A 22932-nucleotide genomic window follows, 5' to 3' on the forward strand; every position below is an offset into this window, starting at 1 on the left:
CACTCCATATATTTTAGTTTATTTAACGGATAGTAGGCATCTGCTTTATACTATTCCCTGTGTACTAGGGTTATAGTGGTGAGCAAAAACAGATATACTTCCTGCCCCTATGAAACTAAGTCTAGTGGGGGAAGGCAAATAGCTTACACAAAAAAGTATACAAGTGTGTCATTAATATGTACTTTAAAGGAGATGTACAGAGGTGCTGTGGGAGCCAATACTAGGTGTTTATTTGTAACCTAGCTAGGTAGATTAGGGGAAGCTTCTCTAAGGAAGCTAGAGCTGAAAGATGAGCTAGAGCTGAAGGATGAATAGGCATTAACACAGCAGTACTGTGGTATGTGGGGAAAAGTGTGAGGCCAATGACAGAGACCACATGGCCATTATAAGGGAATATGAGTTACAAGGTTTTTTGACTAGAGCATAGAAGGTGAAGCAGAATGTAGAGTAAACAGCAAAGTGAGTCTAGCAAGGTAAGTATGAGCTATCCTAAGTTGCACTTTTTAGGCCATATTATATAATTGTTACTCCTGACCAATAGGAAACCATTGGAGATTTTAGAGGATGGAGGGGATGATTTTAGAGGATGACCAGAGCAGACAGAGATATACAGGTATTTAAACTATATTAATAGTTAAGGCAATTAATGATAGTGGTGAACACTATAACTGAATTTCATGATTCTCAGGAAGTACGATCAATAGGACTTTGTGATTGTTACAGCCACGGAGGTAGGTACACTGATTAGACTTCCCTTTAAGAGACCCTGCAGCAGGAAACATAGTTGATTGTCAGTCTCCTGATGCCACAGCTTTGTATCTATCATTGCCTCCAGGCCAGGGCCATAACTCTTGGTTCTTTCCATCCGGTGACCAAGTGTGGCCAAACCTGGACATCCTGATTAACTGAGGACTCCCTCTTCTAATAGGCAACCTTAGCTTAAGGATATCCTGTTGGCCTAGTCAAAACCTACTCAGAACTGCATTGGGGTCTGTGGCTCTTCCTACCCAACCATCCTTCCTTTCTACTCTTTTTCACAGGTCTTAGGCCTGCATTAACCTTTGTAGGATCTCTTCTCCTTTTACCTCCCTTTGTCGTTTGGAGGCCTCCTCTCTAATATAGACCCTATGATCTATATTTCGCCAGGGCTGCCTGCTTTAACACAATATTGCAAACTCGGTGACTTAAACAACAAAAAAATTTTCACTGCACAATTTTAGAGGCTAGACATGGAAATCGAGATATTGGCAAACTTGGTTCCTTCTGAAGGCTATGAGGGAGTATTCTAGAATGAATGTTTAGGTTCCCTCCCAAATTTGTATATGACTATATTTGAAGATAGGACTTGTAAGAAATGATAAGTGTCAAATGAGGTCTTAAGGGCAATGTCCTCATCTAATAGGGCTGGAGCATCCTATTAAAAAAAAAAAGAGAGAGATCAGAGCTCTTTCCCTGCACACACCAAGAAGAGGTCATATGAGCAAACAGTGAAGTGGTGGCTGCTTACAAACCAAGAGAAGCCTCAGAATGAAACCTGGTCCCTTGATCTTGGACTTTCTAGCCTCCAGAATAGTAACAAATACATTTCCATTTTTTTAGCACCCAGTTTTATGGTATTTTGTTATGGCAATGAGCAGACTAATACTTGGAAGGTTCTGTTCCAGATGTCTCTCCTTGGCTTGAAAATAGTGATCTTCATACTTGGTATTCTTCCTGTGTGTGTGTCTATCTGCAAATTTTCTTTTTTTGACTTCATACTGGATTAGGGCCCATTCTAATGATTTTATATTAACTTGATTATGTTAAGACTCAGCTTCAAATAAGATCACAGTCTGAGGAGCTAGAAGATAGGACTTCAATATACGAATTTGAGGGAGACACAATTCAACCCATAACATAATCTTATTTCTTTATTGGTGTCTGCTTCTTCAAGGACTTGAAGTGATAACTGATGATTTGGGTTTTGGCAATGGGGAATAAAGATGAGAGAGATGTCAGGTAAAAGTATTTTATATGTGTGTATTTAGTTGAGTTGGATCTCTTGTTAAATCGTAGTCAACTAAAATTGTGGCTCACTAATTTTTATTTCTATTATGTTATAATGGCAAAGTGATTAGTTTCAAAATCATTCTTGGTCACTATTTTGCTTTTTGCTAAAAATAACCAAGACAAAAACTTTGTATCAATAGTTGTACATTGAATTATTAAGAATTATCTGCTTTATCATTTTATCTTTCAGAGGAGTATGTATAATATATACTATATTTCTCACGTATTTTTGAATATATCGTAGAAGAAATTAAGGAATATTACTTAGATCTTTCCATACTTATTAATACCCTACAGACTTTCATTTAAAAGAAAACAAAAAAATAAAACCAGATGGATACAGCAAGTTACATTGATCAGTTTTCTCTTTCATAGAGTAGTAAAATGCAATTTTATTCTGTTGTGTTTATTTTATGTGGTCTCATACATTTTAACATAAAATTTTATCAAGCTTACTTTAGTAGTTCAGTTTTATTTTTATACTGTAGTTTTTACATGCTATTTAAACATAAATAATTCTTACCAACCTGAGTATAAATGGAACATTGAGGAATCTACAACTATATTAGACAGCTGTTTGAATGATAACTTCATTGCCTGGAATGGATATGATCAAGATCATTTACCTGTGCATGCCATGTGATGAGTGAATATCATTCAATATAATCAACCATATAGCTATTTTATTTTGCCTTTTTAATCTTCCATGTTTTCCTATACACATTTATAAAGTCCCTATTTGTTAAAAGCCAACAAAATTTTTCATACTGCAATATGCATTTACTTTGTCTAATAGAAAAGTGTCATCTGTAATTATATTTGTGTACTTATCAACACACAGACAAGATTGGATGTCATGAACTTAATGAAAGCATTCATTTGAAAAAAAAAGAACTACAGCTGTTAAAATTACATGAGTTTTAAAGTCCTTTTACATTTTTGTTTAAGGCACGCAGCATATTAAATGATAAAAGTAGCCTTTTTACTTAAAATTTCAATAAACTTTTATTATGTGTATTTATGTTTTATGTTTAATATTTATTATTATTTTAAGTAGATGGTTCATTGAATAAGCTCAATAACTTTGAAGCTTTAGAGTTGTTTTTGACCTTCCCTGAGGAAAATCACTACGTATGGATATGTTTAATGTCTGTACCCATGTTGCTGTCACAACTATGTAGCCATCAGTGCCCAGATCTTTGGATTTAGGGTATACTTTTTTTTTTTTTTCTTTTGAGAAATTGCATTTCAACTTTAAATTCTGTTTAAAAATATACAGGAAATATACAGTTTTTTTTTTTTTGCTTATTTTAATTAGTAACATTTACTAATGCTAACATTTACTAAAATGCTAACTTCATTTAAATTGAACTGCATTCCCCCATTTATTTGATGCCTAACAATGTACTTCCTGCATATATGAACTAGGTTCTTGTTTTGGAAGAGCTTGGATTCATGTTTGGAAGATAACATTTATATAAATGATGAAAAGACACTGCAAGCTAGAATAAATAACAAAGTACTCACACTAATGAAGTCAAACATTTACATTCTACAAATATAGAGAAAATAGCATTGTTACTAGATTAATTTAGCCACTCATTGAAAGATTGGGGATTCATTCTAGAGATGATAAAGACCTTGGGAGTGGAGAAGAGTGTTATCTGAGATAAAATTTCAAAAGTCCTTAAGGTCTCTGTATCCTTCCCTTTTTTTAAGACGTGCCAGGGTATCCTGTGACTGGCAATGATAAAGTTATTAATGTATTGAATATTTGTTATGTAATATACGACCTGGAAGGATCGTGTTTGTTTCCAAAAATCATTTACATGACATTAATTTCTTCTTTGTTTACTGAGAATGCCAGAATGTTTGAAAAGCCATATATGGTGTAGAAACTTGAGCAAAAGCCTGGCAAAAGGGAAGAGGAAAAATTCTAACTCTGAATATTCTTAACTTACACTGCCAAGTAGCTTCACTTAGTCTTGTGTATTCACTTTTTTTAAACCAAAGGAATGCATGAAAATGTTATTCACATATGTGGTTCAAAAAGTCCAGTGATAAACTATAATTCCCATTGGACTGTTCTATTCCTACTTCAAGAGTCAGTATTTTTATGCTGTTAGTTTTTCTGTGTTTTCATAAGTTTAAATCACACTTGGTACACTGTGACCCATCAGCCAGATCTGGTTCCTGACCTACTTTTTTAAGACCTACAAACCAAGAATTTTTTTTTCTTTTTTTCTTTTTTTTACATTTTTAAAGGGTTGTAAAAAATCAAACAACAAAAAATTAAGATGGATATGTGATAAAAGACCATATGTGGTCTATAGAGTTTATAATATTTACTATTTGATCCATTACCGAAAAATTTAGATCTCTGATCTACATAGGGTGTATGTGTGAATGTGCATGCATACACATACATACATACAAACATGTACACATATATGTACTTGTTAACAACCTACACATTTACGATAAACTGGCTTATACCTCTTATCATTTTTTTTTAGTCTTAACATTAGTATTCTCTTATATTGGTTACACTTTTTTAAAAGATTTTATTTATTTATTTATTTATTTATTTATTTATTTATTTATTTATTTATGAGAGACAAAGAGGAGAGAGACAGAGGCAGAGGGAGAAGCAGGCTCCATGCAGGGAGCCCAATGTGGGACTCAATCCTGGGACTCTGGGATCATGCCCTGAGCTGAAGGCAGACAGTCAACCGCTGAGCCACCCAGGGGTCCCACATTGGTTACATTTGTAAAATACTATACTTAAAATGCTTGTTTCTTGTTCCAGCACCTTTGGGTAGGCATATAGATAGATCTGTAGGCAGTGACTAGTGGAAACTTTCTTGATATTTATCCAGGCTTAGTATTATTTTCTAAATTTTCACGACTGAGACCAGGCACTTTACACTCAGAAGCTAGCATAATGCCCTATGCTTAATGAAACTCAAATGTTTCTTGAATATGTATTTGTATGTATGTGTGTATTATACGTATGTGTGTGTAAGACAGTTTATCTCCCGGGGGATCCCCACAGTCGGGTTTGCAGAAGCTTGTATAGTTCCTCACAGTTGGCCCTGTAGCCTTGGTATTTATTTTCACACTTGTCACTTTAAATAAAGTGATTCAGAAACTTATACACTTAAGTAAACTTTTAGGTTGTTACTGAAATATCTTCTATTTTGTTCTTCATTCCCCATCACTAGTGTAAAACGTTTTCTTGTGTGTGGATTTGAGGTTATTGTATTGGAGGTGACTTAGGCATTAATTGTAGGGTCAGATTTGGATCCCTGAACTAGAATATGATATCATTCAGACCCTGAATAAATGTTTAAAGAGCATCTTAATCAGACCCTTAGTTAAAGAGACTTTCATATGTATTCAAATAATGATAAATGTTTAGCACCCTAGAATATTTTCAGTCCTCTAGAGCAGTGGTTCTGAGACTTTAGCATGCATCATACTGACAAGAAGTGTTTGTTAAAATACTAGTTTCTGGGCCCCAAGTTCAAGGTTTCTTGCTTACTAGGTCTGAGAAGGCATGAGAATTTGCATTTCTAATAAATTCCTAGATGATTGTGATTCCTGTGATCCAGGAAACCATACTTTGAGAACCCCTGACCCAGGATAGTGGTTTTCAGCACACTGGAATAACTTGTAGAACTTTAACAAAATCTTGATGGTTTGTGCCTTCTCCTTGGAAATTTTGACATAATTATGTGGAGATAAGGACTAAGTATGAAGCGTTTAAAAATACCCAGAGTGATTCTGATGTACAGCTACTTAGGTGTAGAATTTGAATATGTATATACATAATGTTTCTTAGTGGGGCAGAAAGTACCTAATCCTGCACAGTGGTAAGAAGACATGGGGAAGGTAGGGAAAAGGCCGAAATAGAAGGCTTCAGTAAACCTATGGTACCTGAAGGTTTATCTGTCTATATCATAAGCTCATAGAGAAGAGAGTAGGTTGGACAGAAGAAATGGTATGCAACATGTAGGATAGATTTTTGTTTCATAAATAATCCTAGGTAGTAAATTGTTTACATTTCTGAAATGTAGCCATTCTGATACTGAGTGCTTCCAATGCCAGCAACAGAGGGATAATTTATTTTTAGTTTACAAATAGATATAAAGTAAGGGTCGTTTATGCCATATTCAAATAACTTTTATTTATTAACATGTTCTGTTTAATAGGATGAGAAGAAGAAACCGAAAGACTAGGAGATATGGAGTTTTGGACACTAACATAGAAAACATGGAGTTGACACCTTTAGAACAAGATGATGAGGATGATGATAACACTTTGTTTGATGCCAGTCATCCTCGAAGGTAAGTGTTGGGCAGTTTCATTCCATGAATTAGGGAGGCAAGCCCTTGTTAAGTAAATTGAAAAAATAAAGTAGAAAAACTACAGTATTTCATTTAGCGTTTTTTATGCTAATAGATTTTATTTGGTTATATTTGATGAGGTTCTTTTTTTTTTTTAAGATTTTATTTTTTTATTCATGAGAGAGAGAGAGAGAGAGAGAGAGAGAGAGAGAGGCAGAGACCCAGGCAGAGGGAGAAGCAGGCTCCAAGCAGGGAGCCTGACATGGGACTCAATTCCGGGTCTCCAGGATCACGCCCTGGGCTGAGGGCAGCACTAAACCGCTGAGCCACTCGGGCTACCCTGATGAAATTCTTTATACTACCCCACAATAGCTCACATGCACATGGCTTTGCTAAAATAGGTAGAAATAATACCATTCCAAAAAAGAACTCTGTATTATATATCTCCTTCCAGAGCTTTGTCCTTTTAACTGCTACATACTGATAAGTAATATGTAGTAAGTCTGTGTGTGTTTGTGTGTATGAGAGAGAGGCAGAAAGATAAATATTAGTAAACTTGATTTTTCTTTTTGCATTCTGAAGATATTTTGATTTTGGTCTGTGCTCTTCTATTTGTAAATCATGCTTTCACTCAAAATTGTGGGACTAATGGTCTACTAGTGTAGTTGCAACATTTATTCTTATAGATCTGTTCTTGCTGAGTGTTAACACCTTTTCTAAGAGATTTGTATAAGCAAAATTACATGCTTATAAACTTAGTTCCCAAGCAAATGGAATGATGAAAGGAGGTAGTAAAGATTCCATTCAGTAGGGAAAGACATGTTGAAATACAGGGGAGATTATTTGGCCAAAGGAAAACTAGAGTCCACAATTAGGTACAAATACCATGAGTACAGAAATCTTGGTTTTTTTTTTTTTTTTAAGATTTTATTTATTTATTCATGAGAGACACAGAACGAGAAGCAGAGACATAGACAGAGGGAGAAGCAGGCTCTCTGCAAGGAACCCGATGCAAGACTCCATCCCAGGACCCCGGGATCACGCCCTGAGTTGAAGGCAGATCCTCAACCACTGAGCCACCCAGGTGTCTCAATCTTGGATTTTTATACAGGCAAAGTTGGGATGACCAACTCTGGCAGGACATAGGGATGTGCCACAGGTTGTTTGCTTTTTTTGTTTTGAGAGAAATAGGTAGAGTTTTAGAATCTGCTAAAGAATTTGGTATTATCCTGCTGTTATTGCAAAACTATTAGTCTTGTTTGTGTGGAGTGTATATATTCAGATAATCAGATTTGTGTTGTGAAATAATACCTTTTGTAGTGATGGAGAAGGTGGCTTACAAGAGACGAAGGATGGAGAAGGACAGACCAGGGTACATAGAAGGCACATAAAGAAGGGAATGGTTTCCATGAGATATAATTACCTCTAGTTATCTTTTACTTTATGGCCTGCCTCATCACAGATCTTTCTCCAATATTTATCCCTCTCTTTTGCCCCACTTTTCATGAATTTTGCATTCTAATAGGGAGCTAGACATTAATCAGAGTTACATAAACAGATTAAATACAGGGTGATATGTGAACTTGTAGTGAGAGCATAGAACAAATAACCAAAAACTAATGGTCCAGAAAAGCCTCCTGGACAAGAAACATTAATGGAGACCTGAAAAAATGAGTAGAAGTTAGCCTAAAATTAAAAGTGGTTACAGGGGTAGGGATTGGAGAGAAAACAGCAGGCACAAAGCACCAGAGGCAAAAGAGAATGTAGAGTATCCAAGGAAGTAAAAAGAAGCTAAATAGATGCTATATTAATATGCATGAGAATAAATGAAGGAGTGAATAAATAATCTTTGAGCTTTGAATGCAAAAGTAAGAGTGATGGATAAGACAGAACAAAGAATCAAAAGGCAGATCATGATCCATGGCAGTCAGTGAGAAGTTACTCTACAGGTTATAAAAAAGCCACTTGGGAAATTTAAGATGGAGGAAAATATAATCAAAGTTGTGTTTTGAAAATTACATAGATTGTAGAGAAGCAAGGTAAGAAGTAAGGCAACCAGGAAGACCAGTTAGATAGTACAAGTACATGAGGTGGCCGGTACCAGAATGATAGCAAGAGAAACAGAAAGGGGTAAATTATTCAAGAGACTTTAAAAGGTATTATGAGCAAAATTTAAGAAATGTGTTTGGAGAGTAAAGGAGAGAGAAATTATTATAATAATGGAAAAGCATATTTCAGGGGTAATGATAATTGTCAATCATAATTGGTAATGGCGTCATCTTCAGATTTTTAGTAGTATGTCCCCATATATTTGAAAAAAAAGACTTAGAAAAAACTTTTGTATAGATATGTTTAAAGTAAGGAGAACAGCAAATAAACAGTGCTTACCTGTTCATTCGCAGATTCATTCATTCATCCAAAAAATGAATGATGGAGCAGCTATATATACATATATATAGGTGCTGTTTAATGCCTGGGACTGATCTGGCCACTTGGGATACACTAAAGCCACTATTGACTTTTTTCTCAAAGATCACATATCTGTGCATTACTTTAGAAAAAACTTGCCATTTGGGAATAATTTCAGAGCTTCAGAAAAGTTACAAGAATAAAAATAGTACAACAAATATCCTATTATTCTTAAATCTAGATTTATTGGCATTTTACTCCATTTGTTCTCTGGTGTGTTCTTTGTCTATCTCATAATATAGATAGAGAAGAATGCATACTCCTCATTTTATATTTACCTAATGTTCTGATGTTTCCTTATAATTAGATTCAGGTATTCATTCTTTCCTGAAATACTCTCTATATAGATCATGATATGTTTTACTCACGGTACCCTATCCAGAGACACACAGTGCCTTTTCCTTCATTTATAGTAGTAATTTTGACGCACCTGCTTAAGGTTTTGCCCAATTTCTGTAGTATGTTACTATTTTTCCCCCATTGCAACTAATAAGACATTTTAAAATCATGAAGATATTCTGCTTCTTACCAAAATTTCCCTCTAAGTTTATCATTCGTCTTGATTCTTGCCTGATCTAATAATCTTCACTGTGATAGTCACAAAATAATGATATTCCAACTTCAACATTTCCTTCATATTTACCAATCAGCATTGATACTGTAGTGTAGGCAAGAGCTCTCCCTCATTCCTTCTAACTTCATTTATCTAACTGTGGACAGTATGGAGTCATTTTTCTCCCTTTTCAGTGGTTTATAATTCATTGCCATCCTTGCCAGGGAGAGCCTCTTCAGGCTGGCTTCTGTGCCCCTGTGACTTCCATTTTTTTTTAAAGCACTTCCTTACATTCTGGCCTAACAAGATATGCTAGGCTCATTTTGTACCTACCCTGCCCTAGTAATGGAATCAGCCATTTCTCTAAAGAGCCTTCCTATCTTTGAGTGGGCATCAACTGAGCTCTTTGTTATTAAGGTGTGTCCTTGCTTCTTGGCCTGTTTAGCAGACAAATCTATGAAATATGTGTGCATGCACGCACGTACATTCACACATACCCGTTTATATACATATTCACGTGTGTATCTATACTTTACACAGTATTACTTCATACCTCCCATTCTATACCATGCTGGTCTATTGCCACCGTGTTCTTTCTTGCTTTCTTCCTTTTCCATAATTGCATTCTCTTTATTCCATCATGAGAATGACTTCCAACAATGTTCTGGATCCCAGCATCAGCATTTACTCATTAACTCAGTCCTACAGGACTGACAATAATAAAGCTGACAGTTTCAGAGTCACTTTGCCTATGGCCATAAAATAAACAAAAGCTCCTAAGAAGGTTTAGGATTTGTTAGTTTTCTCTTCACAACCCCATCTTGCCCAAGACTGAGAGTATATAGTTAGATATGTGATTTGTCATAGTTTTTTCCTCCTCCCCTGTTCAGTGTGTTTATCATAATCGCTTGAAATATAATTGAAGTCATTTGAACTTGTGTTCAAATTTAGATTCCCCCCTTCCCATTTTCATTGTCATTTTTAATATGAAAAATACTAACATGCTTCCAAAAATAAAAACTACACACATTTTTTGAAGAATACAAAGAAGTATCACAATTACTTTGCAATTATAAATTATACTACAGTTAATAATGTTGTACATATGTATTTTTGTGTTGTTGCAGGTGCATTTTCAGGGTAAACTTCTGAACTGGAATTAAAGTTCAAAGGGTATGAAATCAATTTTAACCATGAAAATTAGAAGGGACTATGAAATATCCCCATGGACATAGCAAATTACATGAATTCATTTTTTTTTCTATTAAAAGCAGAGATAAACTGCCTATTATTTGTCCCCAGTTACTCTACTAAGCTATGGGAATATGGTAGTGAACAAAATTGGGCAAAATGCCCATCCTCGTTTTAGTTAACAATCGAGTAGATGTACATAGGCTAGAAATACACAACAAAGATGTCTTGGCTAAACTTGAGATTCTCCTTACTGGTTTTTGACCTTGCCAAAATCAGGGTAATGGCCTTCTCTAAAGCAGACCTACTTTTGCCTCTTTTAAAATGATCATTGAGATGGATATTTCACTACACCAAGAAGCAAAGAGCAAACAGTTTTTCTGTTCTCCATTTTTATTTTTCAAACAATATTAAACATCAATTAAATAACATCTGCACTGATTCTAGGCCTCTGCTTTGATTTTTTTTTTCATACTCTGTGGTTACAGACCCCCTTTTCTGTCTCTCACTTAGGGGAACGTAGACACATTTCTTTTCTACTACAGTTTTGTAGTAAGAAACAACAGTTTTCTGTGGCTGACAAGTTTTGTAGAGGTGTGTTTATATTCCTATTACCTTCTGTAGCTTAGAGATTATTGTCTGCGATGTGATGTACTGTTCAAACTCTGCTACTTCATTTGAGGCTGATTCACCGGGTAAGACTCTCTCTGATCTTCTAATGTTAATATTAAAAATTAAACATATTATGCTATCAATTTAGTAAACAATTCAAATTTATCTTGTGGGAAAGATATATATATAGATCTTATTGTGACTGACTTAAGTAACATTATCAGGGTTAACGCTGTTTGTTTCTCCCGTTAGTAATGGGGGGAAATCAATACTTAGATGAAGATTATATTGTGAGGTTCTTTTAGGGCCTGAAAGAGGACTTCCACCTAAGACTTCCCAGTGGTCCTACCATATAAATGATAGAAGAAGCCAAGGGAATGGATGATAATATTGGTAGAGATGTCTTTACAGGGATAAGATCAGGGGTCTTATCACTGAGCCCAATGGGGCACCCTGGGCAGAGCAGTAACAGAACTACAATAGGAGCAATTATAATAGTCACTTGTTAGGTATCTACTTGGGTGCAGGATATACAGACACTGTACTAAGCTCTTTACATATATTATGGAACCATCAAGACAGTCTTGTAAAATAGTTCCTTTTGGTCTTATTTTAAAGATAATCCGAGGCTCAGAGAGTTTAATTTAGGCTTCTCTTCCTACTGTAACTTAATCCCATTTTTAAAATACGTATTTGATTTATACCTTTATAAAGAGAATAATTGTTAGTTCTCTTCATTCTGTCTTCTATATCAACACTTGCTTTTACTTTTTATTTTGCAAATGAGGACCCTAAAAATGAAGAATATAAATATTATGATGTGCCTACCTTGCCAACTGCAATGCAGAATCCTATTAGTCTACAGTATAACTGCTGGTAATTCTTGTGGGATCAGCCTTACTGATGCTGCCTTCATTGTTTAAGTGCTTTCTAAAATTAGTTCCTCTTTATTTTCCAGATCCTATCCACAGAATAACAGGAAGCAAGTTATTTCCAGAGAGACAAATGAATTTCCTTGCTTATAATTTTATCACGGCATAAAACTATCCTTTTGTAGCCAGCTCTTTCTGAGAAGAGTTTTTATTGTGGTTTTTAATATATCAGAATTTTTAATGATTGCTGTTGGTAGTTAGAATTTGGGGTAATTATTTTCACTGTTTCTTTGTGTTAGATGAAACCATATGAAACTGCCAAAATGTGGTTTAATCTAACTTTCCTCAAGGAAATTTATTACTTCCTATAATAGTATGTCACACATAGGGCTGACTCCAAATACAGTACATCATGGCTCTGGCTCCTTTTCTTTGCCATCTCTTGGATCTCTTGGATCTGCACATCTTCATGTGTTGGCCTCATTTTTAGGTGCATCCCAGCATTTCCTATAATCATACCTAGAGTGTAACTTTCAGTGGAATTTAGGGACTTGCTTTCTTCTGTCTCTTCCTCAGGAATGAGGAAAGCTTCCCCCAAAACTCTAAACAGATCTGTTTTTTGTTTTGTTTTGTTTTGTTTTTGCTTTCTATATTATTGGTTGTGTGGCCATTTCTAAACTAAACCCCAGGAAGAAAAGTGGAAGTACTGTGATTAGCTCAGAATTATCATTTTTATTTGAATGGATATTGAGATGTTAACCACCGTTACCACTATACCTAGTACTTTTAACTGTTGAAGTTAATACAAATTGGGAAATTGTAGGAATGTGAAAAAAAGATAATTTGAGCAACTTGGTTTATCTAATTTCTTTTGAATTTACTATTGATACTCTAATTTGGTTTATTAGAAGTAATATTTTTATGTTTAGTTACTTGAAACATTTTACACAAAGATATTAGAAAACTAAAACGCAAATGTCAATTCTATAATTGTAAGATGTGTCAGCCCACTTGAATAGAAAAACTGTTGAGGAATTAGGTAGCTTATACAGACTAAAAATTACCTTCATTTTTCTCAAGGAAAAATATTGGAAACAAATACTCATAAACAGTCCCCCAAAAAAGTTTAAAACACTGCTTTACTACACAAACAACAAATGAAAACAGTACTTTCTTACCTTGTGTTTGATTTCTACTGAACATTAAAATTATTAGTATTTTATGATGACATACATACACTACAAGACCTCTTTACCATTCTTGGTAGCAGCTTCTAAGAGCTGGCACTTACATCACTTCAAGGCTATTTCAGTAGTTTTTGTCAAGTATGTAATTTTTAAAACCCTAAATTTGCTTTTTAGCTACTTCTGTTCTGCTTCAATAAATTTAATATTGTATGGCTTCATTACATTTGCGCTCAATGTTATTGACCACAAAATATTTTCTGGTTATTAACATTAGCATATCAGAATTAGAAAGGAGATTTGATATAAGTATTTAACCAGAAACACTCATTTTTTTTTAATTTTATAAATTAATTTTATTGGTGTTCAATTTACCAACATACAGAATAACACCCAGTGCTCATCCCGTCAAGTGTACCCCTCAGTGCCCGTCACCCATTCACCCCCACTCCCCGCCCTCCTCCCCCATCCACCACCCCTAGTTCATTTCCCAGAGTTAGGGGTCTTTATGTTCTGTCTCCCTTTCTGATATTTCTCACACATTTCTTCTCCCTTCCCTTATATTCCCTTTCACTATTATTCATATTCCCCAAATGAATGAGAACATACACTGTTTGTCCTTCTCCGGTTACTGTGGGCAAGTTCAAAAAGGGTGTTGCCTGAGTTCTCCTCTGGGATTTTGATGGAATCTTGTCTCGCATTTAGATCTTTCATCTATTTTGAGTTTATCTTTGTGTATGGTGCAAGAGAGTGGTCCAGTTTCATTCTTCTGCATGTGGATGTCCAATTTTCCCAGCACCATTTATTGAAGAGACTGTCTTTCTTCCAGTGGATCATCTTTCCTCCTTTATCGTATATTAGTTGACCATAAAGTTCAGGGTCCACTTCTGGGTTCTCTGTTCTGTTCCATTGATCTATGTGTCTGTTTTTGTGCCAGTACCACACTGTCTTGATGACCACAGCTTTGTAGTACAACCTGAAATCTGGCATTGTGATGTCCCCAGATATGGTTTTCCTTTTTAAAATTCCCCTGGCTATTCGGGGTCTTTTCTGATTCCACACAAATCTTAAAATAATTTGTTCTAAGTCTCTGAAGAAAGTCCATGGTATTTTGATAGGGATTGCATTATACGTGTAAATTGCCCTGGGTAACATTGACATTTTCACAATATTAATTCTGCCAATCCATGAGCATGGAATATTTTTCCATCTCTTTGTGTCTTCCTCAATTTCTTTCAGAAGTGTTCTATAGTTTTTAGAGTATATTTTGAGAACCGTTTGAATGGTAAATGGTTCTCCAACCTTTTATTTTCAGGTTGTAGGTGTCCTTCTATCTAAAATGAGTCTCTTGTAGACAGCAAATAGATGGGTCCTGCTTTTTTATCCAGTCTGAAACCCTGCGCCTTTTGATGGGGTCATTAAGCCCATTCACGTTCAGAGTTACTATTGACAGATATGAGTTTAGTGTCATCATGATATCTATTTAGTCCTTGTTTTTGTGGATTGTTCCACTGAACTTCTTCTTAAAGGGGAGTTTTAAGAGTCCCCCTTAAAATTTCTTGCAGAGCTGGTTTGGAGGTCACATATTCTTTCAGTTCCTGTCTGTCTTGGAAGCTCTTTATCTCTCCTTCCATTTTGAATGAGAGCCTTGCTGGATAAAGTATTCTTGGTTGCATGTTCTTCTCATTTAGGACCCTGAATATATCCTGCCAGCCCTTTCTAACCAGAAACACTCATTAAGAAGATCTTATTCAGTTACCAGTTTGAAAATGGTTCTGATTTCTAAAACACTACTTTCAATGGAAAACATATTATCAGAATATACACTAAGATAATTCAAAATAAATAGAATAGAGGAATGTGTCAGTTACTAATATTTATGTTAGATAAAAATTGGTATTTTAGGATCTTTAGTGGTATGACTAGTAGGATCATCTGTACTTTCTGCACTTAATGGGTTCTATGCTCTCTTTGCCATTACTTAAATAAGATTAATAAGTAATAAAAGGTAATAAGAGAACTCTCATGTTCTTCTTCTTTTGGTATGTTTTACATTCCTGTGGACACTGAGCCTTAGAAGAAAATTTGCCTTATCCCATTAATAATTAGACATCACAGTGTGCTTATTGGTTAAAAACATGAATCATTTGTATATTATTTTAACAAATGTTATGTTACATCAGATTGTATTTGGTAATGGTATTTTCTCATATCATTACATGGTCTAGAATTGTCCTGTGTAATTTGATAGCCATTAGCCACATGTGGCTCTTGAGGATATGAAATGTGACTAGTGTGATTGAGGAACTGAAATTTTAATTAAATTGCCAGATGTGGCTAGTAGCTCTTGTGTTAGAACAGACCTAGAGCAAAAGTATTTGACTGATTTGGTTTAAATTAATACTATTAAATGAAAACTTATACAACAGTTAAATGACAAATTTCTATTTATATAGCAGGTGATCCATTTAATGAAATGTTTACAGCTTTTGTTCAGGATTTAAATTCTCCTCTGATTATTTGAATTGCAGTCTCTCTAAGGTGAGATAGATGAATATGCATAACTACCATGAAGCTGATATGCATGAATGGTGTTAAAGGCAATACAGGGACAAAGATCTCAAGTTTATGAAAAATTAAAACACAAGCTATTAACCTTTCCCAGTGTTCTCAGTTAGTAGTCATTCTTTAGAAGCCACAGATACTGTATCTTTAAAAGAACTTGATGAGAGAGAGAGAGAGAGAAACCAAAACTCCAGGAATCTAATATTTGCAAATATATTTAAGTGAATGAAGAGTAACAATACTCTGGACTCCATTAGGACAGTTTTGTTTTGTTTTGTTTCTGAACCTGATGTAGATTTGTAACTGTTGAGATAGTTTAAGATTTTGTTAGCTTTTAGGTTGTCCTTGAAAATAGTGTCTTTTCTTTTGATCATTGTTTCATTATATAATATGAAAAGACAGGACATTCTTGAAGTTTGAAAAGTACTCAAACTGAGGTTTCCATAAAATTTATTAACATTCTCTTTATCTCATAGAAAAGCATGATGATTTTTCTTTATTGGGTTAAGAATACTTAACAATGCCGTAGAATAAATTTCTAGAACTTACTCATCTTGCATAACTCAAACTTTATAACCATTGAGTAGCAACTCCCCATTTCACTCTCCTCTCAATCCCCAGAAACCACTTTTGTACTCTCTATTTCTCTAAGATTGGCTGCTTTATTTCCATTTTTACTTTTGTCTATTTTAATAAAGAACATAGAATTACAGAAGTTTTTTTCTGAATTCAGGAGTTTTTCTCATGTCATAAGAAGTCTGTAGTAGTTGACTCTTGGTATCAATTCAGTAGCTGTTTGATCATAATGTTTACATTTATTCAGTTTTCTCCATCCTTTCCTCATGCTTATCTTATCCAGCTTCTACGGCTGCTATTATTTTAGCCATCGCGTCTGTTTCAGGCAACAAAAGGGTAAGAAGCAAGAACCCACCTCAAATCAGTCTCTTTATCAGGAAATCAAAATTTCTCAGAACTATCCTCTTCTTTCTAACAGTCTTCTACCCCTCTTTGCTAGCAAAAACAAAAACATACAGAAAGTCAATATTTTTATTAGCAAACCAAAAGAGATAGTGTTGAATAGATAGCTTATAATGTGTCACCCTGACTATTCAGAATGTTTTCTAAAAGTTAAATTTGGCAACTGGTAAGAGAAATATTTGCCTTTGGCGGTCACTGAATAAAGGTATGAGTTCTAGGGAATTATTGTTCATGAGTAGCAGTTTTGCAGAGCAGTAATAGGAATTTAACATCATAAACAGATTAGCTTTTTTTTTTTAATACAGCTGTAAATGGTAGAACAATAGAGCATTTGACATTGCATCTAATCTTTAGATTTCAGTGACTAAATCCTCATGACTGAGAAGTGCTGTGGTAAAATTAGCACCAGAAGGTGATTATGTAGACTCAAGTGCTTCTTGAGCTTCTGTCATTGATAACTGAATATCCTTACTTCAGTCTCCTGAATCTTGTTTCTATTTCCTTACCAAGTCACCTGACAAGTAGTGTGACTGGACTGCATCTCTAAATGTTATTCCAGCTCTTGAACTTTGTAATGGTTTCTGTTTTCATCCAGAAGAGTTCCATAAAAAGACATCCTTTAATCACTTGGAAACTGTTTTATCCCATTCTTACAAAGAATAACTTATCCAGTAAATAATGGACCAAGATGGCAATAGAATTCAGGCTTACTTTCTAGGCTGAGGTTGTCTTTTGTCCTCTAAGTAATTTCCATGCTGTATTTGTGGGTCTGTAATAAGAGAAATATGTTAATTCTTCTTTTTTTTTTCTTTTTTTGTCATCACCATCTTCCCAGTATCAAGCAATTTTCCTGGCAGATGATAGTTCAGTGTATGTTTGGTGATTAAATGAATGTCATTTTAGAAAAAAAATGTATGTATTAAATTTAGTAGCACACACAAACCAATAGGTTGCATACCCTATTTTAAATAAATCAAGGCATTGTGGTTACTGATACCTGTCTTCACATGAGACTATATTTGAAATAAATTTGTCTGTACTTGTTCTACATGTCACTGCCCTAGAATGTGGTTTAGCAAGGATATAATGTTCTTAGGGTTTTTTAGATCTTAAATTCTAACTTAAATTTGTTAATTTCAGTAGTTATTTACAGCTTAAAAATTGTCAATTCAAAATTTAAACGATATTAATTGAAGATTCTCTATACCTCCCATCATGCTAAGGTGACATAAGTTTTATGGAGATTTTTACCATTATTCATTTAATCTAGACACTATTAATTTTAAGCTGTAACACTAAGAAAGAAGTCAATTTAATTATGAAATAATATGATACTTTTGTGTAATAGTGGAATTGTGCACACCAGCTTCTTAATACTTTTGCATTCTTCCTCCCTTCTTTTTTTTTTTTTTTAAAGATTTTATTTATTTATTCATGATAGTCACACAGAGAGAGAGAGAGAGGCAGAGACATAGGCAGAGGCAGAAGCAGGCTCCATGCACCAGGAGCCCGATGTGGGATTCGATCCTGGGTCTCCAGGATCATGCCCTGGGCCAAAGGCAGGCGCTAAACTGCTGCGCCACCCAGGGATCCCTTCTTCCTCCCTTCTAAAGAATTCGGCAATTGCTCTTGCCTTCGGGTGTATTTCTTGGTTTGTAGTAGTTTTTCAGAACAGAAATTAGCAAAGGTTCGTCTACTTGGGATATTGGGACATCTTCCCATTTTTAAAGTCACGGTTGTTTCTTGGCAAAAATATGGAATTCTCACCATTATTTCGGTAGTAAACATTTGCTTCCCCAGTAATAAACTATAGTTTACTACTTTCATTTGTTATACACATACAGTAACTTTTGCTTCAGTAATAATTCATGATATTATCTTTATTATCTTTTTAAAGGCATTCTAGACATCAAACTCATTCTCTATAATACCAACAATGCATGTAATTCTATTGAAGTGACAAAGAACAAAGAGCCTGATCAGCTTTGTGCACATATAGGCAGTGGCAACTACGTAGTAACCACCACCTGTCTGATCACATTTCTAAGATGTCTTCCATCAGCTGGAAGATGCATCTCAGGGTCAGAGATGTTAAAATATGAAAAATGTGTTTTAGAAACTGTGAAATCTAGTCATCCCTGCGAGAAGGTAGGCTTACTGTTCTGCTTGGTTTTGGGGCTTGAGCCTCTAGTCCTGCCACTTTCTGCCAAAAGAACCTGTTGTTAACAAGTCCACACAGATTATATTATGTATTCCTCATTCTTTGTCTAAGCTTGAATCTTCAGTCTGCCTTGTACAACTTTGCCTCACCAGATACTGGAAACTCTTGGTTATTTTCCTGATGCCATACATACTAAGGCTTCACATTTCTAAATTGCTGTGAGAACTCTGAGAAACTGTGTTTGGGGTGGAAAATAGGAGAGTTCACTGAGGAGGTGATAAATTTAAGTTGCAGCTATTTTCGAAACTCATAAGTTATTCTAATAAGAGCCTTATGAAAAAAAGAAAGTTGCTTTTCAACTGAAAGCATGTGTCAAGGGATGCCGTGTATGAGAGTGTGTGCATTTGGCATGTTGTGAGCCCCATGGAAAATCAGTCAGATCTGGGGCCAAATCAAGAAGGCCATGTTAAATATATATAACTAAATATATATTAAGGATTTCAGTTTTACTATTTGTGAAAGTGGTCATAAATCATTAACTGCTTTGGTGTGGAGTGATACTATGAGATACATGTTCTAGGAAAAGGATCTTGGTGACCTTATTAAAAAAAAATGAGTTGGAAAGAAACTAAGGTCTAATTTTTTGAAGCTATTTCAGTTATTCAGTTGAGAAGTATAAAAAAACAGAAGCAAAAGCTAGTTTAGGAGATGAAGGAAATGAAAACATTTGACAAGGCAGTAATACTCAATAGGATGTAGGGCATGAGTAGTCAGAGGACCTTGGTGCCCCCACTGGTGGAATGGTGACTAGATAGGTTGTGTTACCATTGTATGTGTTAAGAGGGTGAGAGGAAGGCCAGGTTTAAGGCTAGAAGATGACGGGTTTGATTCTTAATAGGTTAAAAATATTTCCTATGGGGCATGTAGAAAAAAAAATCTTCATTATTATTTGGTCTTTAGTGTAGTCGTGCCAGAGAAACTAGAGAATAGTGGTTCTACATAGCACATTGTAAGTGCTAGACAGGATGAAACATCTGGAATAGAATTCTGAGGCAATCCCAATTCAAGGAATGCAATGAGAAAACAGGTTGTACAGTCTGGAAAATAAAAAGAGGTTCAGTAAGATTTGGATATATGCAAAATAATAGGTATGCATGTTCACATATGTTTTGGGATTGATTATGAATCTTAAAATGCATTTCTGAAACTGTACAATAAGAGATTCTTCGTGTACTAGGTACTTCTTGATCCCAAAACATCTTACAGTGTCATCATTAAATGTTGCTTAGATTCTGATAAGTAGCCTGAGTTCAAAAGGCTATTTAATGCTACAGTTGGGTATTAGGTACTTGTCATCTTATGTTTTTACTCTGCTAAATGGAACTGCAAGATTTATTCATCTGATTTTTTTCATAGTCCACAAATTCATTATCAAAATGATCAAGAGTTTCAGGCATGCAAAGGATAAGAGTTGTGTAAAAATGAGGACTAGGTTACATTGTTTTGTAATAGCCTTCAGTATCTTTGTTAAAAAGCTTAAATTTATCCTCAAATTAAAATATATTAAAAGTTCATTAGCTTTAGATTGTTTACTGAAGATTCAGATAAAATAATAAATTGGAATAGAGTATTAGTCATTCATATTTCCAATGAATTTTTAAATGTTGATGGTGATTGTAAAGAAAGACTTATTAAGTTAGTAAGATCTGCACACCCTTGGCTGTTCTTTTACTCCAAATACTTTTTGGTTGTAATGGTCTTACCTGCAGAAATTTCTTGAAAGCAAAGGGTTTAGGTTAATAGTACATCCTGGTGTAGAATTAGAGTTAAGGCCTAAAAAAGATGTATGTGATAAAAATGTAAACTCATACTACCAAAACTAGTCAGTAAAATAAGAAAATAGGCAACCTTATGGAAAAGTTCTATATGGATACACTTTGTAACTGAATTATAAATATTAAAAACATTTTTTGAGTGGCATCTGGGTAGCTCAGTAGGTTTGGCATCTGACTCTTGATTTCAGCTCAGATCATAATCTCTGGGGTCATGAGATCAAGCCCTGGGTTGAGACTTCATGCAGAATCTGCTTGGGATTCTTTCTCCCTCTCCCCCTGCCCCTCCTACTGGTGCTTCCATACACACACTCTCTTTTTCAAGTAAATAAAACAAACACATTTTTTTGTTTCAGAGTATACTTAGGCCTGTAGCTTCAGTTATATCCTCATTTCTGAAGGTTTAGAAGTAAAGAATTGTATTTACAGAAACTATAGAAACAAATAACTTTAGGAATATTTTGAAATGTTTTTGAATTGTTCCAGGATGAGCATTTAAAGTTTTGTTTTTTTTTTTTTTTTCTTGCAGATAAGAATGTGCCTTTTAATGAGAGGACTTCATCTTTCTACAATGAAGAGCAGAATTTCTATGTTTAAGGAATAAGAAGCCACTTTATCACTGGGGGAGGGGGGTATTTAAGTTACATATATTATGACAAACTTTAATTTGTTGCAATAAATACTGTATCGTTTTGTTATGTCTTTGTATGTATATGTATAGAAGTGCTCTTAATGGGCTCAGAGTTGTTGGGAGGGAACTGCACTATAATAGAAATCTGTATGAAAATTACTTTAAGCAAGGTGTTTTCTGATCAGTTACTATTGCTTACCATATTGTAAAAAGTTTTATATATTAATCAGTTAATGTTATTTTGTTTGGGGGTTTTATTTTTTTATTTTTTTTGGTGATTGCCCATTAGTTGCTTTTTCCCCCCATTAATTGTTTTTTGCTAAAACTATAAATCCCAGCAACAAACTGGTGTGTAAAAATAATTTAAGATTTCTTTACAGAGATGTATTCCCCATTTTTGTGGGAAAAAGAAGCCAAGTTTACTTTGCATTTGATTTTTTTAAATATTAATAAATGAGTTGTATGCAAAAAAATAAATATGATTTAAAAATTATTTTAAAGTGGTACAGAAAGAATATTTACAAAATAAACCCAAATATAGAATTATATAAGTATTTTATATGATTTCTAGAAAAATCTTTCAAAAAAATGTAACCATTCATATTTAGCAATTTGTTAAATTAAGATAGCTACTTTGATTAGATAATTTAGAAAACAATACATTTCAAAGCCATTTTATTTATTTACAGCATCGTGAGAGAAGTAATGGCAAAACATTCCAGTCATATATTAAGATGCAGGAGAGTAAGAAAGTAAGTGTGTAGACTTTGGCAGAGACTTAATAGCTCTGAACAAATTATGTAACTCTGTTGAGCTTCAATTTTTCGCATTCTAAAATTAGGAGGGAATTTATGGGAAAAGCATGGGTCACAAGTTTCCTTGCTCATAGGGACCAGGGAGGAAATGTAAATATGTGGTGTCTGTCAGGATAGTCTAAGTCAGATAGTAGTAACAGATGGTCCCCAAATCACAGTGGGTTATAACAAAGATTTATTTCTCACTCATGCTACCCATTTGTTATGGACTGTGATTCTGCTCTTCGTTGTCTTTTCTTCAGGGTCAAGGCTGATGGAAAAACTTCTGCTTGGGATATTGCCTCATAGCTAGATGTCCAGACGTGTGAACTGCATGCTAGTTCATAAGCTTCTGCCCTAAAGTGATACATTTTATTTCCATCTACATTTTATTGGCCAAAACAAACTCTAAGGCTACTCCAGAGTCCAACAAGGCAAGGATAGGTAATCTGCTAGCAATGAGGTAAGTTGAAGTATTTGGCCACCCAAAATGCCAATTTAGTTTTACCAAGTATGCTAACTGGCTTAACCACAATGAGTCAGGTTCCCCTGATGTCATTGTATTTTTGTATGTTGTGTAAGCAGGGACTTAAAGTTAAAATACATTTCCTACAAAAAATAAATAAATAAATAAAATAAGTTTCCTCTTCTAAAAGGGTCAACTTCTGTTTCGCTCCCACAAATAGTTACTC

The 22932-nt window shown here is 34.6% G+C and overlaps 1 protein-coding gene across 2 annotated transcripts in view; it reads left to right on the forward strand.

The window, feature by feature from the left end:
• FAM174A (family with sequence similarity 174 member A) overlaps positions 1–21939 on the forward strand; it is a 37729-nt gene extending 15790 nt beyond the window's left edge. Inside the window, exons 2-3 of one of the 2 annotated variants that reach the window (XM_055312756.1) lie at positions 6264–6398; positions 21345–21939. In XM_055312756.1, the coding sequence (XP_055168731.1) occupies positions 6264–6398; positions 21345–21348 (139 nt within the window). In that variant the 3' untranslated portion in view covers positions 21349–21939. Of the gene's footprint in view, positions 1–6263; positions 6403–21344 lie in introns of those variants that run through there. The other variant, XM_055312757.1, reaches the window with a different exon arrangement.
• The last annotated feature ends 993 nt before the right edge of the window (positions 21940–22932 follow it).

The sequence above is a fragment of the Nyctereutes procyonoides genome, unplaced genomic scaffold, assembly GCF_905146905.1.
Source record: "Nyctereutes procyonoides isolate TBG_1078 unplaced genomic scaffold, NYPRO_anot_genome, whole genome shotgun sequence".
Classification (NCBI taxonomy): Eukaryota; Metazoa; Chordata; class Mammalia; order Carnivora; family Canidae; genus Nyctereutes; species Nyctereutes procyonoides.